We start from the raw sequence: 16,926 nt of genomic DNA on the forward strand, positions 1-16,926 counted from the left end.
ATGTATGCATTTACACATACATAAGCTTCAGCAAGACATAGTTATAAGATTACAAAGACAATTCATCATCTACTTATAGAGAAAAACAATATTATGTATAAATGTATGTTTTTATGTATTATTTGTTTGTTTGTATGTATGTATATATGTATATTTTGTATGCATATATACATTGCTTTGTCTACATCATGCTGATAACGTATATATCTGTGTGTGACACATACCTACGAAACGCATAAAATATATACATACATACATACATACATACATACATACATACATACATACATACATACATACATACATACATACATACATACATACATACATACATACATACATACATACATACATACATATATACATACATACATACATACATACATACATACATAAATACATACATAAATACATACATACATACATACATACATACATACATACATACATACAATTGGAAAAATTTAAATTTATTATGTCTAGACTGAAGGTAGTTTCGAAGCATGATGCCTTGACCTTGCTGTTGCACGCGATGTACTTGCCTCGTTTGACTTTTTTTTAAGAACGTCGCCCAGCCTCGATAATTTGATGCTTCAATGTTTTGATCAAACTCTCCGTGACGGCTTACAATCGATTTTCAACGTTTCCCTTGACCCGAAAGGTTGGTTACAGGCAACCCTGCCCATCTCGGTTGGTGGCTTAGGTTTAGGTACCGTGGTGGATTTAGCACCTTCTGCTTTTTTGGCTTCTGCTGCTGCCACGGTTCCTCTCCAAAATTTGTTGTTGCCCAGGGATAAAATATATTCCGACAATTTCAGAATCCAAGTTTTTGATGGGTTCCGGACCGTCCACGGAGCGGGGATTTGTATCGAAACCCGTTCTCAAAAAGAGTGGAACGCTCCATTTATCAGCAGCTCAGTTGCTAAGTTGCTGGATTTGAACCAATCAAATTTTGACAAAGCCAGGATAATGGCTGTAAAAAGCGAGTTGGGATCATCTTGAAGCGGTCTCAAATTCCTCCTGTGGTACCAGGCTGGACGACTCTTGTGTTTGTGTCAGTTTGGGACTGAGACTCGGTTTACCCATTTTAACCAAGTATGTTTGTTTATGTGGGGCCAATGTTGAACCCCTGAGCTACCATGGTCTTTCTTGTCGATTGGGCCCTGGTAGACAGGCTCGACACTCGGCCATAAACGATTTTTTGGTCAGGTGCTTTCAGAGGGCAAACATACCCACAATTAAAGAACCCACGGGTCTTATGGAGGAAGGTAGCCTCAGGCCCGATGGGTATACTATTTCACCATGGGCGCAGGGACGTTCCCTTGCTTGGGATGTTACGTTCCTTCACACCATGGCTGAAAGGTACATTAATCTTACCTCACAGGAGGCGGGTGCCGCTGCCTTAAGAGCCGCAGATTTTAAAAATTCAAAATATGCGGCTCTTGCAGAAAGCAAAATTGTTCAGCCAGTCTGCATTGAGACTTTTGGTCCAACCGATGCTCAGACTCAGAGTTTTCTGAATGAACTCTGTAGCAGGATTGTAGAAGTATCGGGTGACCCATCATTGGCCCATCAAGAGTTATGTAAAGCAATCCTTTTCTATTTTACTTCAAAAATATAATTCTTTCTGTATTTTCGATGGAGCGTTAAAATACTTGTCTGTGCGAAGCGTTTAACATAGATTAAAGCTGAACCCGGATATGATTATTACTTCCCTATAGTTCTAATCAATTATGGGTTCATACATACATACATATATACATACATACATACATACATACATACATACATACATACATACATACATACATACATACATACATACATACATACATACATACATACATACATACATACATACATACATACATACATACATACATACATACATACATGTGAGTGATTTATGATAGTAGTTAAGAAGAATGCACGGGTTAAAACGAGTCTGCGATTGCTTCTATCATTTTTTTCTGTTATTTGTTCTAAATAAAATTTTATTATTTTTCTCATTATTATTAATACTACAACTACTACTACTACTGAATTATTATTATGATTGTTATTTTTAAAATTATTATTGTTTTATAAGTTATTTTATCAAACAACCATATAGCCAATCATCATTTTAATTACCCATCCAGTTAATTAATTAATTAATTAATTAATTAATTAATCAGCCAGCCAATCATCCAATTAACCATCTAACCAACCAATCAATCAGCCAGCTAGCAACCAGTCAATCAGCAATTCAATCACCAGCCAATCAACCAAAACTCGCTAACATACTTTTATCAGAACCGATCATTAAATCAGCAAACCAATTGGCCAATCAATCAATCAACTAGCCAACAAACCAACCAACTAGCCTATCAATCAATCAGCTAGCCAACAAACCAACCAACTGACCAATCAATCAATCAACTAGTCAAAAAGCCAGCCAAACAACCAATCAGACAGAAGCAATTTAGTGATCTCGAAAAAAGCTAGATACATTGCATCCTAATGAACTTAACACTAGGAAATGACAAAATGTAATTGTATGTAACGTAGAATCTTTAAAGATTTCGCTAATCCTGGGAACATTCATTTAGACCGAGCCAACATTATATTATTCTTTCTCTCTCTCTCTCTCGCACTTTCTCTCTCCCTCTCTTTCTCTTTCTCCATTTATCTCATTTCTTCTCTTCTTTTTCTTCATTCCCTCCTTCTGTTCTATTCTTCTTCTATGTCATCCTTTGGTCATTATTATCTATTTTACTCTTGTTTTTTCTCACTGTTTCTCTTTCTCTCCCTCTCTCTCTTTCTCGCACTTTCTCTCACACTCTCTCTCTCTCTCTTTTTGTTTCTCTTTTCTCTACTTTTAGTTTTTTTTCTTCTTCTTTGCGTTTGTTTGTAAATGTGTGTGTGTGTGTGTGTGTCTTATTATGTTTGCACGTTTTATTCAGTTCGGATAGTTTGTTGTTTTATTTATTTTTTGTACCTCTGATATTTATGCCTGCGTTGTAAACAAAAGTATCTTTCTCCTATTTGGGCTTTTTTTTTGGGTTTGAACAAATGTTACAAATTCTATAAAAGACTGTTGTCGATGTTGATGATGATGCTTTTGTTGGTGATGATGATGATGATGTTGTTGTTGTTAGTGACGATGTCGTTTTATATCACGTGACATTCGTTTATGTCATTTTCTTGTTTACAAAGTTTTGTTGTTGTTGGTTGTGGTCGTTATTTATAGCCTTTTTGTTGTTTATATTCTTGTTTATATTCTTGTTGATGTCGTTTGCGATTATTTTGTTGTTGTTTATGATTTAAACCTTCTCTATTTACACCTGCAGTGGATTGTTTATGGCTCGCATGTATATTTGTTGAAAAATTATAATATTTGTTGTTGTTGATGTGGCTAATAAACAAAACTCAACGAAACATCAACACGAATGTAATGTCGTTGCTGTTGTTGTTAATGTTTTGTTGTTGTTGTTTGCGTTTGGTTTGATTATGAACGATTTGTCTACGGGTAGTTTGATCATGCTTAAAGAAAGGTTGTTTATGATGTTTGTGTGTGTGTGTTTGTTTGTGCGTGTGTTTGTCTGTGTGCGTGTGCGTGTTGTTACTTGTGCTGTTGTTTATATAGTAGTTGTTGGTTGTGTCGGTGAATTTGCGTGGTTTGTGTTTTTGTCAACGTGAATATTTTATCGCGTCTGATCTTTCGGTTATGGCTTATGAATGAGTTTGTATGTTTGTCTGTTTGTTTGTATGTTTGTCTGTCTGTTTGTTTGTATGTTTGTCTTTTGTATGTTTGTTTGTTTGAATTACGATTCAGTTGCTTCTGATGTTGTTTGCGCAGAAAAGCTTTCAAATTTTTCAATTAGAAATCCAACAAACAAACCGGCAATAATATCATTTATTGAGGAAAAAAGAACAGAAAAATAATTATAACAATGAATAACAATAATAAAAAAACAATAATAAAAATAATAACGATTAATAAACTCAGTTTTTATTATGAGTTTACCTGGAACAGTCTGAGATAAAGTGAGAGAGAAAAGAGAGAAAGAAAGAAAGAAAAAAAGAAGGAAAGAAAGAAAGAAAGAAAGAGAGAGAGAGAGAACACACGGCAAGCGAGTTAAGTGAGTTAATAAACGAGGGTGGTTAATTAGAAGTTGAGTGACTGTTGGATTGAAACTTGAGTGATATATCGATTGATTGATTGATTGATTGATCGATTGAAATGAAAAAATGAAGCCGATCGATTGAAAGAGCAAAAATGAGTGAATGCTTAAATAAAAGTTATAATATGATTGACTTATCAGTTTTACGTGCGAGATTTTCAGGGGTCTATGTACAGCAAAGCTCGCGAATCAACCAAAAAACTAACTAATCAACTCTTTTTTCATTTAATCAAACGATCGATCGATCCTTTAATCAATCAACAAATCAATCAACTAGTGAGCTCTTAAAACAATAGATCAACGAATCCAAACATAAATCGCCCATAAATAAACCAACCAACTTGTCAGTTAATCAATCTACTGTAAGTCCATCTAATCATACAACCAACTAGCACACCGACCAATCAATCAACCAATCAATAAATCAACCAACCAATCAATCAATCAACCAATCAATCAATCACTTCAAACTGTCAACAAAATCATTGATATTATATTCCCCCTCGTACTGATTGATATCCCACGACTGATTTTTTCCCGCCGAAATCGCGCCACCACCAACACCGCAAACTTTGCCGCCTAAGTCGCCGCTTCCAAAATCACCGCGGCCTCTAGGGCCACTTCTACCACGACTATTACCATCTCGGCCATCACTCTGCGATGATGATGATGATGAGGATGAGATCTGCGTGGCTGATGATGATGATGACGACGTGTCGAGGCAGAAGAGATGGAGCAGCTGGTTGGAGCCCATGGAGGAGAGGCTGTAGTTGTCCTGGTTCACCACCGACTGTGCTATGTTCAGCTTGAACTTCTGTAATCTGTAACAAAAGTAGTAGTTGTTGTAGTTTTTGTACTAGCAGCAGTAGTTGTTGTATATAGTAGTAGTTATAGCCAAAGTAGTAGTAGTAGTAGGAGTAATTGTAGGTAGTGGTATTAGTAGTAAAAGTAGTAGAGTTGTAGTTAGTTGTAAATATTATCAACATCATAATTTGTAAAGCCATAAGCTTTATCATTGTCATGATCTTCATTCTCTTCAGAACAACAATCGTCATCAAGAATCACTATCATCATCATCATCATCATCACCATCATCATCATCACAATCATCATCACTCCAATCATCATTATCACAACTAACCCCATGATCTTTTCCTCCAGTGTGCCCCTCGTTATTAGCCTGTAGACTGTCACGACTTTTTTCTGGCCAATCCTGTGGGCTCTGTCCATTGCCTGGTCATGATGATGACGACGACGACGATGATGATGATGATTGTGGTTGCGATTGTGATGATGATTGTGATTATAACGATGTTGACTGTCCGTTTGGAGTCGAGGGGTATTTCGGTTTCATCATAGGTAGCCAAACGGCAACCCCCGATCTCGGGGAAAATGCCGTCTAAACGTGTGTTGTTGTTGTTGTTGACTGTCCGTTTGTGCGTGTCGCAATGACACCGTGTTCGAATGCATAGTCAATCCTCGTCAATTGTAAGTAGAACGTGTATTAATGCGCTTATCACACACGAACTTCATTACTCTCTCACTCTCTCTCTCTTTCATTCTATCTATCTGTCTGTCTGTCTGTCCTATCTATCTATCTATCTATCTATCTATCTATCTATCTATCTATCTATCTATCTATCTATCTATCTATCTATCTATCTATCTATCTATCTATCTATCTATCTATCTATCTACCTACCTACCTACCTACCTACCTATCTATCAATCTATCTATCTATCTATCCATCTATCCATCCATCTATCCATCCATCCACCCATCTATCCATCCATCCATCAATTTATCCATCCATCCAAAAAACGAATAATCCCAATGACGACCGCACGACCCACCCGCCCACCTGCAAATCTTTCATGGGGTTCCAGTCGTGGTCGTAGAAGATCACGGTGTCCGCTCCGGTCAGGTTCAGACCCAGGCCTCCCACTTGTGTGGATAGGAGGAGTAGGTCGATGGACGGGTCGTTGTTGAATCTGGTGGCGATGATGATGTCGCGATGACGTCACGATGAGAATGATGACGATGATGATGTCATGATGACGTCATAATAATGTCATAATGATGTTACGATGTGATGTCATGATGACGTCATGATAATGTCATAATGATGTGACGATGACGATGTGATAATGATGGTGTCACGATGTGGTTAGTATAATGACGTCATGATGTGGTTAGTATGATGATGATGGGGTTTTTTTTACATTACAGTCGCCATGTTAAATGTGCCACCACAATTTCAATCGTCGTCATCACCATCATCTTCCTCATTATTACCATCATTATCATCTCAACCAAATCATCACCATCATCATCATCCTCATCATCATCATCATCATGGTTCACTAGCCTGTGAACGATCTGCTGTCTATTTATAGCCGGGACCGAACCGTCCAATCGCAAGTAAGAAACAGAGGTCATGTGACGCCTAATTAAATAATAATAATAACAACAACAACAATAACAATAACAATAATTAAAATAATAGTAAAAGCAATCCTCGTTATCATCATCGTCACCGCCATCATCATCATCATCATACTTGAGTAAATCATTTTCGATGATGTTCAGCATGATCTTCATCTGGCAGAAGAGGATGACTCGATGCTGGCTGACCACCGAAACGCTGCCACTCAGTAGCGACGCTTCGTACGATGCCGCTGATGATGACGACGATGATGTTGATGACGATAATGATGAAGACGATGCCGATGACGAGTCAGGGTTTTCCCCGATGCCACACTCGATTAGCAGCTGCCTGGATGTTTGTTGGAGTGGTGGTGATGATGATGTTTGTGAGGATGGTGATGATGATAATGATGATGATGATGATTGTAATGAAGACAATGTTTATGATGATGATTACAATGATGTCTGATTATTAGGTGATGATGAAGATGAGAAAGATGATAATGATTACTAACTTCAAAGCAAGCAGCTTAGTAGCATGAGATATATCTCTGATGTCATACGCAGACGACGACGATGACGATTTTGCAGCCGCTGCTGATGATGATGATCTTTTTGATGATGATAATGATGGTGGTGGTGCTGCTGATGATGATGATTCGTTTTGCATAACTAGAGCCGGATGGTTGCAAACTTTTCTTAAATACTGCAAGGCCTATGAAAATAAATAATGACCATCATCATTATCATCATCATCATCCATTCTCATCATCATCATCATCATTACCCACCATCATCATCATCCATTCTCATCATCATCATCACCCACCACCACCACCACCATCATCATTATCACCACTGCCCTCACCTGGAATATATGAGAACCCCTCTCTTTCTTCTTCTTTTCAACTTTTTTATCATTACTATCATCATCACCGTCATTATTATTATTATTATTATTATTTTTACTATTAATGTAATTGTCGTTATCATCATCATCATCATCACCGTCCACATCATTATCATCACCGTCGTCGATTTTGAGGTTGTTTTCACCGTTGTTCTCGGCTGATTTGAGGTGCATTCGAGAATAATCTTCGTACAGCTTGATCTGGATGGAATGAATGAATGAATGAATGAATGTGGGTGAATGAATGAAGGAATGAATGAATGAATGAATGAATGAATGAAGGAATGAATGAATGAATGAATGAATGAATGAATGAATGAATGAATGAATGAACCTGCAACGGACTGAGATCACAGTAGTAGTCTTGAATAATTTTTGGGGGGAGATCTTTCAGTACATCTTCCTTCATTCTCCGAAGCATGAACGGCAACACTTGTCTGTGTAGAGCCGCGAGTGCAAGTACACCTATGGATTGGATGATCGATTGATTGATAGAGTGAGTGATTGACTGATTGGTTGATTTATTGAATGATTGATCGATTGATTGAGTGAGTGATTGACAGATTGGTTGATTTATTGAATGATTGATCGATTGATTGAGGGAGTGATTGACTGATTAGTTGATTTATTGAATGATTGAGTGAGTGATTGACTGATTGATTGATTTATTGAATTATTGATCGATCGATTGATTGATTGACTGGTGTGTTTGTTAGTTAGTTAGTTAAATAGTCAATTGGATGATTAATTGGTTGGTTGATTGGTTAGTTGGTTGATTGATCGATTTAATGATCAGTTAAAAGCTTAATGTTTAATTAAATGTTTGATTGATTGCTTGAATATTAATTAGCTCATATTTCACATTTAATTTCGCCAAATCATATCAAAAAATATTCTAAAAGAAAGTAATGCATGAAATGAAATGGAAACCAAAAAAAATTGCCATCATCAGAAAGACGAAAATACACACACACCACACACACACACACCACACACACACACACCACACACACCACACACACACACATACCACACACAAACACACACCACACACACGCGTGTTTCGTTCTTTACGTTTTTACCAGCAGATAACACTTCATGCTCGCCGGTAAGTTCAATGGATATTGAGTTTAAAACATTATTATTAAAAATTTTAGAGTTTCTATCATTATCAGTTAAATTTAGTTGACCTTTCATAAGATTCTCGGTTACATTCATATAATAGCGATTAAGTGCACTGCATATTTGATCTGTTTTGTCAGTAATATTATTGTCAACTTTCATACTACTAATTTCGGGAGACTGTCCGTTTTTGTTCAAAATTTTATTGATGGTTAACATACAATTTTGCTTGATTAAATTGTTGTTTATAATAATTAAAAAAAAACAGAAAATGTTCTACAATTTTTGCTCGTATGAGCTGTTGCCTGTATAAGCCAAAAATGAATCGAACTTCAAATAAAAAAAAATTGTTATATCAATCAATCATGAAGAAAGTAGATAAGAAAAATATTCTTTTAAAGGGCTACAGGATTTTTGATCGTTTGTTTGCAATGGCATCTTCAACAGCTTTCAACTCCATTAATAGTTCTTCTGTCCTTGATGAAGTGCTTTTCTTGCTTTCAGATGTCGTGGATTGCATTTTTCCATATTTAGCACTAGGTGTCTTTCGATTGACATCATCCACACAACTGGACCTTTGCTGACGAGATGGTGCAGGCTGGCGCGATGAATCGCTTGCTGGAAGGTCCTTGTTTTCATAGGCTATCTTCATGTGCTTCTCCTGAGGTCTCATCCGACTGGGACTTGAGTGGCGTTTTCTTGAAGACGAAGGCGGCGGTAATTCGTGTTGCCTTTGCGAAGATCTGGTGGGTGCGTTCACTTCTTGGTGCTTGTGTCCTGTCGTAGATTTATTCACTACTCTTCTATATCCTTCCGGAGACTGCCTTCTCCGGTTTGCTTCGAGAACATCTCCCTCCACTTCGCCCTCTCTTCTTTGATACCTCCTATTGACAACCTGGTGGTCCCTGTTGTTGCCGTATGATTTATCATGACGCTCCTTCGACATCCTGTTCATTACCGGCTGGTTCATCCTTCTGCCAGGCTGTCTTCTCTCATCTCTCTTTTCCTCCTTCTTTGGCAACATTCTTTCACCCATCCTGTGATTCCTAACATCAATTCTAGCGTCCACCGTTTGACCAGCACGACCTCCTGGCCTGCTGTACATCTTCGAATCAACTCTCGAGTGTTCCATATTTCTGACGGGATAATCCATAGAATGCACACCTCTCTCTTCCATTCTCAGGTTCTTTCTGTAAGGTGCCCTCATGTCTCTACCTTGGCCAGCCCCTCTACTATCCATATGAAAATCTCTTTTTTCCCTCCAAAATGACCCATCCCTTCCATCTCGGAATCCCCTACCCATTCGCTGAACGGGTGCAAATGGATGCATCTTCTGGACAAGATAGTCCGACGTCCTGAGGTGCGCCCTGTGGCTCTGAGCTGAGGCTGATGATGAATTACGGGAGCTGTGGGAAGACGAGTAGAGGGAGGAGAGGGAATCATCACTCGACGCACTCGAACCACGAGATCTAGAACGTTTTTTCTTCTCTGAAATTTTCTTATTACTGTGAACACTTTTTGGTTTTGATCGAACAGTTGTTGCCGGTAATGGAGCTGAAGACTTTATTGGAATAGGATATCCAACGTTTCCTTGAACAATGCCTGACTTGTAGGTAACTCCTCCCACCGTGGTCAACTGGCCTCCAACCTTATTCAACTCAACGAGCAGATTGGTGTTGTCAGAGAATGTTGGCAATTTAGATTTACTTTTCATCTGACCATCGTTGTTATTCTCATCCGCATCTTTGAATGATTTGTTAACAGGTTGCAACTCATTTGTTTTGCTGTTTGCTAATGTAATTGACAGTGAGGTCATCGCTGGCCTGGGAGGTTCGGATGTCAACGAGGTGACCGTAATCGGAGCTTGGTTTGCCGTGACGCTTGCAGTTCCAGTAAGTTTAGTTACTGTGGTGCTGACGACAGTGGAAGATTCGTTCATTTCAGCAACGCAAGGTGGCACCACGTTTGATACAAAGCTTTTAGAAATGTCACTATTCTTTATCGATCTTACTGGCACAACTTTACTCGGGATCCATTTGCTCAACTTGCTTGACGATCTGGACCTCGACGAGGATGATGACCTGCTAGACGAATATGAGGAAGAAGACGAGGACCTCGATCTCGACCCTGACTTGGATGAGTTGGAGCTTGATGAGGAAGACGAGTAACGTGATCGAGATTTCTTTCCACTTCTTGAGGACGATGAACGTTTGTTTTTCGGTGATTTTGCCCTGGACCAAGAATCCTTCCCCTCCTCACACTTTCTTCTTCTTTCTCCCGAGTTTGTTGTTCCCTCAGCATGATGTCTCTTTCTTCTACTTGCACGCTCACCACCAATCGGCTGGCTTGCTTCTGTTCTCGAAGGAGGACTGAATCGTCTCTCCTTTCCTGGATCTATCATCCTGAAATCATGGACAGGATGGAATCCGGAATGCATGTAATCGAGAGCGGGCCACCTCATCTCGTAATCAAATGGATGTCTGTAGAGCCACGGGTTGATAGGGTGGTGCAATATCGGGAGGATGGGCAGTGGCATGGGAGGTAGGTCTGGTAGCGAAGTAGATAGTGTCTGATGCATATCTTCATAGAAAGAATCTCTATGAACTGGACGTGCCAGATGGGAAGAAGTGTCTGGGTGAATCAGTTTATCGGATGCAAGTGGAGATGTTGAAGTGCCCTTCTTATCATCGCCATCTGTTTTCTTTTTCTTGCTTCGAAAATCTTTTGCGTGACGCAGACCCCTTTCCCAGGCGGACTCACCTGCTATCTCACTCAGTCTTGGAGGTGGCGGCATTCTCTTGCCCAAGCGCTCGTGCATTGTGTAATTTCCTTTATCATTGACACCAGGATGAAGAAACCTACAATTAATGCCCCATGTACAGCTGCCTCTGCTGAAGAACCTGCACAATTCTCTTGAAAAAGGTTTCTTTGCACCTGGCTCCTTAATTTCCCCTTCTTCACAATCATCATCAGCTAATTCGCCATCAGATGAGTGAGATCCATCGTCAACATTCGACCGCTTCTCTCCTCCTTTTATATCATCATCCATGGCTTTCTGAACCTCAAAAGTAGACATCTGTTCTTGAATTTTAATTTCTGCTTCATTTTTTTCAATGGAGTCATCAACATCTTCTTCGTAATCTAGTTCACCATGATCATCAATCATTGCAGTTTCCTTTGTTGATTCATTATCTAACGAAGAATCATCATCGGCAGCACTTTTACCATTATCTAAAATTTCATTTTTGTCCAATAGCATCTTTACACTGGAGTCTTGAGGAAATTCATCCAGCGAGGTAACGTGATCAACATTGTCAGCGACAGGAGAACTTAACGAAGAGTCAGCCATGAAGAAACGGCAAAATTTCGAACGAGCGTTACAACAGACGAAAACAAAATGCAACTATTTACCTTAACTATTTGCCTTATATATATATTTTGTTCAGATTTTGTGTCTTTGTTTTTACAGCAACTTTGATTTTAACTTAATTAGAATTAAAGTTAATCATGAATTAAAGTTAATTAAAGTTAATGTTAGTCAACCAGATGATTAACTTTAATTAGAAATAAAGTTAATCTTGAATCAAAGTTAATCATGAAATAAAGTTAATTAAAGTTAATGTTAGTCAACCAGAAGATTAACTTTAATTAGAAATAAAGTTAATCTTGAATTAAAGTTAATCATGAATTAAAGTTAATTATAGTTAATGTTAGTCAATGGCATGATTAACTTTAATTCTAATTAAGTTAAAATCAAAGTCGCTTATATATACCTATGTATACATGCCTTAACAAAGATCTAATTTGCGATTGTAAAGCATAGATATAGCGTGGATTGTAAAGCATGGATATTATATATATCCATGTTGTAAAGCTAAACCAATTAAATTTAATTTAATTAGTGTCAATTAAATTCGGCATTACGTTTAAGAGTTGTAAATTTGTTTCGAAGAGATTTATATTTAGAAAGATTATTAGGCGTTGAGTTGAACTAATAATTTCTGTTCAATCTGTTTTGTCAATTTGATAATTTTACGATACCAATGATCTTTGTGTCTTTGTTTTTACAACGACTTTGATTGTAACTTTGATTGTAACTTTGATTTGATAATTTCTGTGACCCATGATTTTTGTGTCTTTGTTTTTACAACGACTTTGATTGTAACTTAATTAGAATTAAAGTTAATCATGAATTAAAGTTAATCATGTTAGTCAACCACATGATTAACTTTAATTCTAACTAAGTTACAATCAAACAAACAGTTAATTAAAATTTAACCCAAAATTCAATCAACCAATCAGTCTGTCAATCAGTCAGCCAATCAGTCAATCAATCAGTCAATCGGACAACTGACCAGCTTCCTGTTCTTTGCTGGAACTTCTGGCATCTCGAGACATCAGGATTGGACGGCCAAATGTGGCCTGAAAATATCAATCAACCAATCAAACAACCAACCAGCCAATCAATCAATCAACCAACTATCCAATCAACCAACCAGCCAACCAATCAATCAACCACCGAACGAACTTGAAACTGTTTCTCCTCGCCAAGAAAACCCGGCATGAGGAAGTCGAAAAGTGACCACAGCTCCAGGACGTTGTTCTGAATGGGGGTGCCTGATAGTATCAACCTGTGAGAACACCGCAGCTGTTTTATTGCCTTTGATACCTGTCAAGAATATCATTCGTAATTATTTTCAAATAGTCCTGTGTAATTATTATTATTATTATTATTGTTATTATTATTATTAGTCAATTGTAAATGTCAACAGTTAATTATAACATATAGGCTGGATTGTGCAACTGCCTTGCTCCAACTGCTCCAGATGCAGAGAACGAATGAATGGATGGATGGATGAATGAATGAATGAATGAATGAATGAATGAATAAACGAATGAATGGGTGAATTAATGAATGAAGGAAAAAACGAACGAACTTTCGTCTTGTTATTTTTAATAATGTGTCCCTCGTCTAATATGCAATAGTTCCATTTTATCTGTCTGCAGGAGAAAAAATTAAAAAAATGTTTTAAAATGACAACAACAACAACAACAACTACTACTACTACTAAAACAAAAACAACAACTAAAACAACAACAAAAACAACAACAATAATGAAAACTTACGAAAAAAAATCAATGTCGTTTCTGACGACGTCGTAAGATGCGAGTACTAAATTGTTATCCTTCACGTATTGCTGCAGCCTGTTCATTCATTCGTTCATCCATCCATTCATTCATTTATTCATCCATTCATTCATTCATTCATTCATCCAATCAATCATCAACCGACTATTCAACCGACTAACCGACCGACCGATCAGCTAACAAACCAATTAACCAACCAACCAGTCAGTCGATCATTCAATCAATCATTCATTCATCCATTCATATATTCATCCAATCAGTCATCTTACCAGCCAACCAACCGACCGACCAACCAACACACCAGACTCACTTCAGCCTTTCAACAGGAGGTCCCACGTAGTGCAAGGTTCGAATGAGACCGTCTGGTAGGGTCTTCTCAGCTTCGTACAGCCAATGAGCGGTCAGGGTTGGGGGGCATATAACGATAGAGGGCGGGCTCTCGTATTTCACCTGATTTTGAATGAAAGAATTTAATAAATGAAGGACTGAATAAATAAAAATGAATGAATGAATGAATGAATGAATGAATGAATGAATGAATGAATGAATGAATGAATGAATGAATGAATGAATGAATGAAAGAAAGAAAATAAATAAAAATATTAGAATAGATGTTTACTGATGGAATAATGAATAATATCAAATGTTTATTGGTGAAATGATGAACAATCTTATTGTGCTTCTTTGCGTTCTCACTCAAACTAGATATGACAATTAGCTAGGTTTCAGTGTGAATTCTTAAACGAATTTCATCAAAAAATCTAACAAACATCCATCTGGAAACTGTCAACTCCACAATAGCGCAACGAAAAATTATAATTTTCATACAAGCTCCATCCACTTGTACCTTCTTCTTAGCCAATCGTATTTCTCTCTCGTGATGATTGGCTGCCACGATGCAGAGGGCTTGCAGGGTTTTGCCCAAACCCATGTCGTCACACAAAATGCCGTGCAGTTTGAAACGGGCCAAGAAGGAGAGCCAATTGATGCCGTCCTAATATTAGTAGATAGATGGATTAAATGGATGGATGGATGGATGGATGGATGGAAGGATGGATGGATGGATGGATGGATGGATGGATGGATAAAAAGATGAACAAAAGAATGGATGGATGGATTGATGGATGGATGGATAAACGGATAGATGAAAGGCTGAATGAAAGAATGGAGAGATTGGATAATTATTGGATTGGTTGGCTGAAATAAAGAATGAATGAACAGATAGATAAATTAAATAATGGATTGACCAGCCAACCAACCAACCAACCAACCAACCTGTTGATACCTCCTCAGTTGAACTTTCAACTTCAGCGGTACCTTATAATCTTCAATCAGCTTGGGGTTCAGTAGCTGCTCTAAAAACGTTCTATCCTGTTTTATTTTAGCCTCAACTACTGCTGATGATGGTGACGACGATGACGTCATTACTGATGATGATGATGTTGTGGATGACGTCATTACGGATGATGATGATGATGTTGTTGTTGATGATGTTGTTGTTAATGATGATGATGATGTTGTTGATGATGTTGTTGTTGATGATGATGATGATGCTGTTGTTGATGATGTTGCTGTTGTTGTTGATGATGAAGTTTTAACATCGCCATCGTTGGTTGATTGCGACACTGGTTTCTGTTTGCATATGGAACAAAATTTTCGTTGTTACTGAATTATTAAGAATATTAATCAAATTAATTAACCGATATAAACAACATATTAACAAGACGATAAACAAAACTACAGGTCAAAACAACCAACCAACCAATCAATCAATCAACCAATCAATCAACCCATCAATCAACCCATCAATCAACCAATCAATCAGTCATAACACTAGATAGACCAACAATCAGCCAGCCAAACAACGAGCACACAAATCAATCAATCTTCACTTAATCAAGAAACAAACGAACGAACGAACAAACAAGAGTACAAACGAACGAACGAACGAACGAACAAACAAACAAACGAACGAACGTACTTCTAAAGGCATGAGGCAGACGAGATTGGCAAAGGTGAAGGTAGCCACGTGTCTTACTTGCTTATTTTGATAGCTCATAACTCCCAGGAGCGCCAAAACTAAACTGGTTATGTAGGGCAGGATCCCTATCGACAGCTCTTCAACGATTACTGTTTTGTGATTGGTCGTTTGGATGTATGTCAAGGTCTCGTGTCTGGGTTTGTATGTACGTCAAGTGATTGCAGATGTCAAAGTCAAATGAATGCTTAGTCGTCCAGCAGCCACAACAAAAAACGTACGACTAATTGCCTCGACAGCTCCCATCTTGCGGTTGTCATTCACCGGATCTTGCAACCACGACAGCAAGTGCCTGACGACGACGGCTTCTATGGTAATGACGCTAGCCACACGCGCGATGGTAGCCAAGCTACGAGCGGCTGCGTTTCTGACAGCTGAGTAGCGATGTTCCAGGCAGGCTAGAAGGCATGGAAAGTGACTGAATAGCTGGAGAAAGTGACGTTAATAGTATTTGTTAATATCAGTTAACCAATCAATAAATTAACCAATCAATTAACCAATCAATTAACCAACCAATCAACCAATCAGCCAACCAGTCAGCCAACAAATCAACCATGTTAATCCTACATGTTCATGTAAATCCTGGTGCACTGATGGGATGATGATGTTGAAAATATGGAGACATTTGACCAACTCGAGAGAATCATTATCCTCATCATTGTCATCGCTATTATTATTATTATTATTATTATTATTATTATTATTATTATTACTATTTTCGTTGTTGTTGATTTGCCCACAGCCATCTTTGTCCCTCACTTCTTTCTTGACCACAGCTGCGCATTTTTGAAAGAAAAAGAAACTAAACAGCTAGAAAAATTAATCATCATAATCATCATTACAGCCATCGTCATCATCACTACAATCATCATCATCATCATCATCACTATTATCATCATTATCATCACCTTTTTCCATGCCAGCAAAGATGATATTCCAGAGATCAGGAACGTCGTGCGGGAAATTCTTTCCCGCCTTTGTGACGATGCTACACAGAGCGGAAACAGGTCCTCGCTTCTGATTGGTTGACCCAGATTTTGCGACCTAATTTTCACGAAGTCAATGACGATTGTGATAATGATAGCAGTTGCGGTACAGATGATGACGATCATGT

General features: G+C 38.0%; 4 protein-coding genes across 4 annotated transcripts in view; 1 reads left to right on the plus strand and 3 right to left on the minus strand.

Annotated features, from left to right (window-relative positions):
• Positions 1–588: 588 nt before the first annotated feature.
• Positions 589–1,621, plus strand: HELRODRAFT_173618 (hypothetical protein; the record flags this gene model as incomplete). Its single annotated transcript, XM_009020231.1, has 2 exons — positions 589–986; positions 1,210–1,621. 2 exons carry the CDS (start codon positions 589–591, stop codon positions 1,619–1,621), a joined length of 810 nt encoding a protein of 269 aa, XP_009018479.1.
• A 2,261-nt stretch (positions 1,622–3,882) lies between these two features.
• On the minus strand, positions 3,883–7,913 carry HELRODRAFT_191999 (hypothetical protein; the record flags this gene model as incomplete). The annotated part of the gene is made up of 9 exons (XM_009020232.1): positions 3,883–4,104; positions 4,198–4,987; positions 5,308–5,399; positions 6,029–6,158; positions 6,576–6,613; positions 6,802–6,943; positions 7,110–7,191; positions 7,624–7,705; positions 7,839–7,913. 8 exons carry the CDS (start codon positions 7,911–7,913, stop codon positions 4,627–4,629), a joined length of 1,002 nt encoding a protein of 333 aa, XP_009018480.1. The 3' UTR covers positions 3,883–4,104; positions 4,198–4,626.
• Positions 7,914–9,029: 1,116 nt separating this feature from the next.
• On the minus strand, positions 9,030–11,975 carry HELRODRAFT_173620 (hypothetical protein; the record flags this gene model as incomplete). The annotated part of the gene is made up of 1 exon (XM_009020233.1): positions 9,030–11,975. The coding sequence occupies one exon, from the start codon at positions 11,973–11,975 to the stop codon at positions 9,030–9,032; it is 2,946 nt and encodes a 981-aa protein (XP_009018481.1).
• A 683-nt stretch (positions 11,976–12,658) lies between these two features.
• The window catches only part of HELRODRAFT_192000 (hypothetical protein), a gene marked incomplete at both ends in the record, with an annotated part of 12,541 nt that continues 8,273 nt past the window's right edge, over positions 12,659–16,926 (minus strand). Inside the window, 10 exons of the mRNA XM_009020234.1 lie at positions 12,659–12,762; positions 13,184–13,295; positions 13,564–13,623; positions 14,111–14,224; positions 14,622–14,768; positions 15,050–15,406; positions 15,756–15,904; positions 16,034–16,238; positions 16,380–16,588; positions 16,721–16,856. Of these exons, the coding sequence (XP_009018482.1) occupies positions 12,659–12,762; positions 13,184–13,295; positions 13,564–13,623; positions 14,111–14,224; positions 14,622–14,768; positions 15,050–15,406; positions 15,756–15,904; positions 16,034–16,238; positions 16,380–16,588; positions 16,721–16,856 (1,593 nt within the window). The remainder of the gene's footprint in view (positions 12,763–13,183; positions 13,296–13,563; positions 13,624–14,110; positions 14,225–14,621; positions 14,769–15,049; positions 15,407–15,755; positions 15,905–16,033; positions 16,239–16,379; positions 16,589–16,720; positions 16,857–16,926) is intronic.

This window comes from Helobdella robusta, assembly GCF_000326865.2.
Source record: "Helobdella robusta unplaced genomic scaffold HELROscaffold_27, whole genome shotgun sequence".
Lineage (NCBI taxonomy): Eukaryota > Metazoa > Annelida > Clitellata > Rhynchobdellida > Glossiphoniidae > Helobdella > Helobdella robusta.